The sequence below is a fragment of the Vanellus vanellus genome (genome assembly GCF_965231255.1).
Source record: "Vanellus vanellus genome assembly, contig: HAP1_SCAFFOLD_160, whole genome shotgun sequence".
Classification (NCBI taxonomy): Eukaryota; Metazoa; Chordata; class Aves; order Charadriiformes; family Charadriidae; genus Vanellus; species Vanellus vanellus.
In genome coordinates this window covers 29630-38650 of record NW_028128363.1, presented here as the reverse complement: position 1 = coordinate 38650, position 9021 = coordinate 29630, and the positions used below count along the sequence as shown (strand labels likewise).

Here is a 9021-nt window from a genome sequence, read left to right as displayed (position 1 = left end):
TTTTCCACCCGCTGGAGCAATACCGGGAACGTCGTCCATAAAATCCCCCGCACTTCACCTGAAATGATGCGGCTCATTATCGAGTACGCCTACACCAGCACAGTACCGGTCACGGCCGACAACGTTGAACGTTTGCTGATAGTGGCCGACCAGTTCAACGACATGGGCATCGTCAGACTGTGCTGCGAGTTCTTACGGTCCCAGCTGTGCTTGGAGAACTGCGTCGGCATCTGGAGATTCACCGAGTATTACTACTGCCTTTATTATTGACTTTATTATTGACCTGTGAGAAGACGCCCATGCTTTCATCCTCCATCACTTGGAGGGGGTGACCAGGGTGTCGAGAGAGTTTCTGGAGCTCTCCGTCAAAGAGCTCCAGCGCGTCCTGCAGAAGGAGCAGCTCTGTGGGAAAGAAGAGGACATGTTCAAGGCCGTTCTGCAATGGATGGCTCACGACCCGCAGAACAGGAGGCAGCAGGTTGCAGTCTTGCTGGGCAAGGCAGAGTGGAATGGGGGACAAAGGGCATTTATTTAAAACAAAGAAAGTCTAGGTTATTCTTACCTTAGAAAAAATAAACTCAGCATTTTTGACAGTAAGGACTTTGTTTGGGACTTTTGAAATCCTGCCTTCACAAGGGTATAAATTTGAAGTTCATATTCACTGTACATACACGCCACTCACCCAAATCCCATTGCTTGTTGGCACGTGCATGGTTTCAGAAGGCACACACACTGACACTGACACTATGGAAATGATCAGGTGTCTGTTGTCTATGAGTGCCCAGGCCACAGTTGTGTGAGGCATTGCACAAGCATCGGAAATCCTTGCCCAAAAGAGTTTGCAAACCACCCGTTCCTTTCGACTGGGCTCGAAAGGGGGACCATCTTGCATAGGGGAGGATGGCACATCACTCTCATGTTCTTGAGGCAGTCCTATTCGAGTCATGGTTTCAGTCAGAGTCCTTCCTGAACGATCATTGCCTGGGAGGACAGCACCATAAAGGCAGTCAAGTGCCTTCTGGGCCACCCCTGGGGACAATTCTCGGCCTTCGAGGATAACATTATGAAAACTTTCCAACTGCCCATGCTGTCCCAGGAGAGAGACTGGGACACAAAGTATGGAATTACACGAGTGATTCTCTGTTCACGAGCACGAGTGGTCCCAGTCAAATTGGGACACCCCAAATGCAGTTTCACACATGGTTCTTATACCTTTAGAGCATTCAGGTACAACACAATTTGAGTGATCGCTACTTAACACGCACACACAGGCTGCTGTTTGGCAAAGCAACTCTCATGCTGTGGCATCATCATCCACCTGCTGCTCTCCTAATGGAGACGTCCCTGGAGTCGGTCTTGCTGCAGTTCCTTATCTCTGATGCCAGATGAGGGGAGGGTTTCACAGGGGTGTCAGAGGGGCTGGGAGGCTGGCGTCATCCGCGCAGTGCTGGAGTATCCTTTCTTCTTCAGGCTGGGGGCTGTCTTCTCCTCCCGACAATGAGCTGGGTCCTGTAGTCATGCTGACTGAACCACGGCTATGCAGTACGCAATAGAAATGCTGTATATCTTAAGAAAGTTCATACAATTTCGTACTCTAAAGAGTAATTGTTACAATAGTTCTGGAATGAGATTTTCCTGACAGTCCCTCCTTTTCTTTCACCGTCAGGGTCACACTATACTCTTCATTATTTAAGTTGTAAGTCAAGTTCATAAGGTAATACACACCCATCTAATTAGAAAGCAAAACAAGAGAGTGAATACAACAACCCAAATCCTTTCAGTTCACAGTCCTGTTCCTAAGTCTGGGAGCCAAGAGGTTAGCCACCCAAAGAGATTTAGGTGAGATCCCTGCCCTATTTCGTGTAATATTTTTAAATGAGTCTTTCTCTTGTTTCTCTCAGTTTTGTTTTTCTGATCTTGACTGACATAAAAACCCCAGCAGCTCTTATTCAAGAACGCACCTACTCTGTCCTGTACTTCTAAAAGGTGCTCTAGAGCTAAGCCATTCTATATAACCATTTTTGATAATAATTTGATTTCTTCCTCTAAGGCTGTCATACTGCCTGCCCTCATTAATGGCTTTTTCTAATTCTCTTGGCACATTTGCAGTAGCCCTTTCTAGTTTTGCAGTCCCTCACTGTGGGATAAAATCTGATATAGACAGGTGGAACTCAGTGCCACATTATCAAAGGCATTTATGAAAGGCAGGTCCTGCTTGACTAACCTGATCTCCTTCTACAACGTGGTCACGCATTCAGTGGATGAGGGAAAGACTGTGGATGTTGTCTATCTGGACTTTAGTAAAGCCTTTGACACCGTTTCCCACAGCATTCTCCTGGAGAAACTGGCTGCTCATGGCTCGGATGGGCACACGCTTTGCTGGGTAAAAAACTGTCTGGAAGGCCGTGCCCAGAGAGTGGTGGTGAACGGAGTTAATTGCAGTTGGCGGGCGGTCAGGAGTGGTGTCCCCCAGGGCTCAGTACTGGGGCCAGTCCTGTTTAACATCTTTATCAATGATCGGGATGAGGGGATGGAGCGCACCCTCAGTCAGTTTGCGGATGACACCAAGCTGGGGGGGAGTGTTGATCTGCCTGAGGGTAGGGAGGCTCTGCAGAGGGATTCGGACAGACTGGACCCATGGGCCAAGGCAGACTGTAGGAGTTTCAATGAGGCCAAGTGCTGCGTCTCACACTTTGGCTACAACAAGCCCCGCCAATGCTACAGGCTTGGGGAGGAGTGTCTGGAAAGCTACTCAGCAGAGAAGCACCTCTCTGGTTGTTGGTTGATAGCAGCTGAACATGAGCCAGCAGTGTGCCCAGGTGGCCAAGAAGCCCACCGGCATCGTGGCGTGTATCAGGACTAGTGTAGCCAGTAGGACCAGGGAGGTGATTTTCCCCCTGTACTGGGCACTGGGGAGGACGCATCTTGAGTACTGTGTTCACTTTCAGCCCCCTCACCACAAGAAGGACATTGAGGTGCTGGAGCATGTCCAGAGAAAGGCAACGAAACGGGTGAGGGGTCTGGAGCACATGTCTTATGAGGAGCGGCTGGGGAAACTGGAGTTTTTTAGCCTGGAGAAAAGGAGGCTGAGGGAGACCTTATCGCTCTCTAAACATATCTGAAAGGAGGTGGCAGAGAGGTGGGTGTCCACCTGTTCTGTCAGGTAACGGGTGTTAGAACAAGAGGAAATGGTTCAAGTTGCACCAAGGGAAGTTTTGACAGTGTATTAGGAAGAATTTCTTTACTGAAAGGGTCATCAGGCATTGGAATATATTACCCAGGGCAGTGGTGGAGTCCCCATCCCTGGAGGTGTTCAAGGGTCGTGTAGATATAGTGCTGAGGGACATGGTTTGGTGGTGGGCTTGTCAATGTTAGGTTAATGATTGGACTATGTGATCTTACAGGTCTTCTCCAATCTAGGAAATTCCGTGATACTGTGATTCTGTGATGATGGCCCTGGGACAACTTCCCCGGGGTGTCCAGTGAGCACAGGCACAGCCCAGACCCTGCTTTGCTGGTCCCTTATGTCTCTCGCAGGAGCCCGGCTGTGCCAGGACACTGCTATGTGCCCCCACCCTGCACACTCCACCACTTCAGCTCTTCCCTGAGGTTTTCCTCTCTGGGGCACTTGCCAGCCCCGCCAGCTCATACCCTCCCTGAATCTGGACACCTCCTGCTCTCTCCCAGCACAGACCAGCAGAGCAGCCTCATTGGCAATGGTCCACCCAGCCTTCATGCTGAGGAGATACCCACCCCAGGCAGCTTGGAGCCCCCCCTGCCAAATGTCCTTCCCAGGATGGCATGAGAGAATTGGCCCAGGGCACCCTCAGGAAGGTACTTTTGCCTCAGGGACAGGGCAGCCTGCCCCAAGCTGTCCCACCAGAGCAAAGGGTTCCTCTTTCCATGGCTGCCATGCACACACACGGTGCCCTGCTCTTCTCCTGCCACAGCCCATCTGTCCTCAGAGCCTTTTCCCGAAACAGCTCATCCATGCTGGCCTGGCCAGCCGTTCCTGCACCCCTCTCCAGGCGTCCCACAGCCCGCGAGCTGGTGGTGCAGCTCTGCAGAGCCGGGGGCTGTGATGCCCAGGGCCATGCTGGTCAGGCTGGGAGGCAGACCCAGCTCCTGCCCCCTCGACCTCAGCACACAGATGAGGCCCCTGTAGCTCCAGAGAAGTTCTCAGGGAAAGGATCTCAGACAAACAAGTCAGTGCAGGGTACTTCAATTTTTTAAAAACAAAGAGAGAAGGGCTTCTTATTTACACAAAGTCTGTGGCTCCCACAACACAGACAGATCCTGACATAGCAATAGGATAAAGGATGATTCTTCACTTTTATTGACAGCATTAACAAACCCCAGAAAAGCTAAAAAACACATAAATGAAAGGAAAAATGTATTAAAGACAATCAGGGCCTGTAATGAGTTACATCATGTGTGATATGTAGAAGATGGGCAGTTCATTGCTGCTTCTGACAAGATACCAGTCATCAGTTTCCACAGGGCATCCTTGAGTTCCTGGTTCCTCATGCTGTAGATGAGAGGGTTCACTGCTGGAGGCACCACTGAGTACAGAAATGACGCCAACATGTCCAGAGATGGGGAGGAGATGGAGGGGGGCTTCAGGTGGGCAAACATGGCAGTGCTGATAAACAGGGAGATCACAACCAGGTGAGGGAGGCACGTGGAAAAGGCTTTGTGCCGTCCCTGCTCCGAGGGCATCCTCAGCACAGCCCTCAAGATCTGCACATAGGAAAAGAGAATGAAAGCAAAAGCCCCTAATGCTAGTAAGACACTAAGCACCAGAAGCCCAACTTCCCTGAGGTAGTCTGAATGTGAGCAGGAGAGCTTGAGGATATGGGGGATTTCACAGAAGAACTGGTGCAGGGCATTGCCCTGGCAGAGGGGCAGTGAAAATGTATTGGCCGTGTGCAGCACAGCATAGGGAAAACAGTGCCCCAGGCAGCTGCTGCCATGCAGACACAAGCTCTGCTGCCCAGGAGGGTCCCGTAGTGCAGGGGACGGCAGATGGCAATGTAGCGGTCATAGGCCATGATGGTGAGAAGAGAAAACTCTGCTGAAATGAAAAAGACAAACAGCAAGGCCTGTGTAGCACGTCCTGCATAAGAGATGATGCAGGTGTCCCAGAGGCAATTGGCCATGACTTTGGGGAGAGTGGTGGAGATGGAGCCCAGGTCAAGAACAGAGAGGCTGAGGAGGAAGAAGTACATGGGGGTACCAAGAAGACCGAGTGGATAAGGTCCTCTATAGACAGATTGGAGTAGGCTCACATTCACAAGCCCTGGTCCTCAGAGGGAACTTTAGGCACCCTGATAGCTGTTGGAAGGAAAGCACAGCAGCGCACAGGCAATCCAGGAGGTTCCTGGAACACATTAACGATTACATCCTTCTCCAAGTGACAGCAGAGCCAATGAGGAGAGATGCCATGCTGGACTTTGTCCTGACCAAGAAAGAGGGACCCATGGGGAATGTCATGGTCACCGCTTTGGCTGCAGTGACCTTGAGGTGGCAGAGTCTGGGATCTTTAAGGTGGCTAGGAGAGCACACAGTAAGCTCGCTATCCTGGACTTCAGGAGATAGACTTTGGCCTCTTCAGGGACCTGCTTGGTGAACTACATTGGGACAAAGCCCTGGAAGGAAGAGGGGCCCATGAAAGTTGGCTAATATCCAAGGGCTACCTCAGCCAAGCTCATGAGCAATACATCCCGGCAAAGAGGAAGTCAGGCAAAGACAGCAGGACGCCTGCGTGGATGACCAAGGAGGTCCTGGTCAATCTCAAACAGGAAAAGGAAGCCTACAGAGGGTTGAAGCAAGGACAGGTATCCTGGAAAGAATTGTCCGAGCAGCGAGAGATCAGGTTAGGAAAGCTAAAGACCAGGTATAGGTGAATCTGGCCAGGGGCATGAGGGCACAGCAGTCCTGGCCTTGGGGTCCCCTCAGGCACCTCATGCGTCTCCCCACTCTCCCCTCCCTGTGCCTGATGAGTCCCTGCTGACTCCCTCGGCACTGCAGCGTCCTTGTGCGTGGACACATTGATTCAGTGCTTTATATTGGTGGACTTCACCTTGGAGGGTGTTTCACCTTTGGAGTCTCCATCCGTTCCAGTCCAAGGGCAAGTGTTGAGTCCCTAATCCTGCCTCTCCTCCCCCCTAAAAAAAGCATTTCCAGAATGTCCGGTATATGCCGTCAGTCCTCTCATACATGAAGAAGACTGAGGAGATAATGGGAGCTCATGGACTGTCTCCCCTTCTATTGGGCACCAAGAAGAGCGCTTTTAAATCCAGAATATTTGGTGCAGTGGAACCCAATAGTACCGTGAGCTTGGCTCCAGAAACATTGAAAAAACAAGAACAGACTCCTTAAAATATTGATTCCTTGAACATGTTCTTGGAAGGAACTTTGGAGGAACAGCCCATCCTTCAGGCACTGTTTTGGGAGGTGCCCTTTTACTGAAGAGCTGTTATCTGTCAGGCCACACCTGACACAGTGTTGTGCAAGGGTCAGACACAGTAGGATCAAGCATCAAGACAAGCAGCGTAAACTCAGAAAATTATCTATAAGCAGGATTATCACGAGAGAAAAAATCAGAATTGCAGCCTAAGATGAGCCTTTGGCAATGTGCAGAGAAGGGGCAGCAGGTTATTGTCAGTGAAACAGTGTCCATTGGGCCTGTTTCCGCAGGGCATCCTTGAGCTCCTGGTTCCTCATGCTGTAGATGAGGGGGTTCACTGCTGGAGGCACCACCGAGTACAGAAATGACACCACCAGGTCCAGAGATGGGGAGGAGATGGAGGGCGGATTCAGGTGGGCAAACACTCCAGTGCTGATAAAGAGGGAGACCACGGCCAGGTGAGGGAGGCACGTGGAAAAGGCTTTGTGCCGTCCCTGCTGTGAGGAGATCCTCAGCACCACCCTCAGGATCTGCACATAGGACACCACAATGAAAACAAAACACCCAAAGGCTAAACAGGCACTAATGACAAGAAGTCCAACTTCCCTGAGGTAGGAGTGTGAGCAGGAGAGCTTGAGGATGTGGGGGATTTCACAGAAGAACTGGTGCAGGGCATTGCCCTGGCAGTGGGGGAGTGAAAATGTATTGGCCGTGTGCAGGAGAGAATTGAGAAACCCACTGCCCCAGGCAGCTGCTGCCATGCGGACACAAGCTCTGCTGCCCAGGAGGGTCCCGTAGTGCAGGGGTTGGCAGATGGCAACGTAGCGGTCATAGGCCATGACTGTGAGGAGAGAACACTCTGTTGACATAAAAAAGAAAAAGAAAAAGAGCTGGACAGCACAGCCAAAGTAAGAGATATCCTGGGTGTTCCAGAGGGAATTGGCCATGGCTTTGGGGAGTGTGGTGGAGATGCAGCCCATGTCTATGAGGGAGAGGTTAAGGAGGAAGAAGTACATGGGGCTGTGGAGGTGGTTGTTGCAGGTGATGGCAGTGATGATGAGGCTGTTTCCCAGGAGGGCAGCCAGGTAGATGCCCAGGAAGAGCCCGAAGGTCAAGAGCTGCAGCTCCCGTGTGTCTGCGAATGCCAGGAGGAGGAACTGTGTGATGGAGCTGCTGTTGGACATTTGGTGCCTCTGGGCAGCGGCACCTGTCCAAGGAGGGAAACAGAGTAAGTCAATGGAGACTTCTGTAAGGAAAATGAAAGCCATTTCCCGTAGGCTCTGTCTCTGTTGCAAACACTCCCTTTTCATTTTCCAGGAGACCTTCCTCACCTCCATGGCTGGAGCTCTGGTTGGCGTTGGCTGCCTGTGCCGTGAGGAGCAGGGCGCTGCCCACTGGCTGCCGAGGAGTCAGCCCTGCTCTGCAGCAGGGAGTTCATAGGGAGGGTGGCGGCAGGAGCCAGTCCTGGTGTTCTGCTTTGGCTGAGGAACCCACACCTAATGCAGATGGGCTTTTCAACGTCTGAACACTCACTGCTATGGAACAGGGATGGCAGAAGGCAGTTGGAGAGGTTTGGGGTATTTTAAAGCTCCCCCATCTCACCTGGGCACTGTTCTGGGATGTCAGAAACCCTCAGCATTTCTGCTGCACTCCAGGAGAACAGAGTGAGTGCTGTGAGACATGAGGATTGCCTGGGGCAGAGAGCAGAGTCAAGGGAGATGGTTTGTCCCTCCATCTTGCACCGTCATGAGATGGAGGGGGAGTACCCTCTTCTATTATGCAATCAGATAGTGCTGAGAGCAGAAGGATCCATCTCAGACCACTAAATGTCTCACCCTTTCTCAAGGTCTCAGCACCCCACCTCTAGCCAAGGACACCCACGGCTCATTTCACCCACCCAACAGCATTTCCTCAGTCACAGAGTCTCTGTGTTTCTCTGTGGGGCTTTACGATAACACAAAGGTGCTATGGGACAGGTTGGCATCCTGGAGGGCAGCTCACAGCTTCCATGGACACCCAAAGGACTAACCCAATTTTGGGGATCTCAGTGAGAGATTTAGCAGGGGCTAAAGAGCAGGTGCCACAGATCCCGCTGAGACTGGAACAGGGATGCTGATTCTGTCTGTAGCCCCCAGAGCTGGAAACCAAAGACACAGACTCAGCAAAGCTCCTTATCTCTACAGGGATCCCTCCTTTGATCTTTCATTTGAAAGTCCTCTTGGTCATGTGCCACTGCCCACCCAGACAACCAAGAGAAGAAACAGCAAAAGAAATTTACCTTCACATTAAGGGAACTCATTAAGGGAATATCTTGAAAAGTCCCTCCAGGAATGACCAGAGGTCATCTGGAGGTGTAAAGAGCCCTGACCCACACAGCACCCTCTTCAAAGCAGAAGGACATTGCCCAGCCATGGGTCACTCCTTCCACCCACAGCTTCTCCCCACAGAAGCTACATGGGAGCTCTCTGGGCAGGCGGAGAGCTGACCCTGGCAGGCGGCAGAGTCCCTGCCTGGCACAACGCCCCCGGGGTGCAGGGACCCTGCTGGCAAGGACAGCCCTGCCCACCCCTGCCTGCACACCCAACTTCACAGCCCTTCGACCGTTCCTGGGA

General features: G+C 51.7%; 1 protein-coding gene across 1 annotated transcript; it reads right to left on the bottom strand.

Annotated features, from left to right (window-relative positions):
- Positions 1–3522: 3522 nt before the first annotated feature.
- LOC309684526 (olfactory receptor 14I1-like) lies at positions 3523–7593 on the bottom strand (the record flags this gene model as incomplete). The annotated part of the gene is made up of 3 exons (XM_082500426.1): positions 3523–3545; positions 4482–4710; positions 6706–7593. The coding sequence occupies 3 exons, from the start codon at positions 7591–7593 to the stop codon at positions 3523–3525; spliced, it is 1140 nt and encodes a 379-aa protein (XP_082356552.1).
- Positions 7594–9021: the final 1428 nt, after the last annotated feature.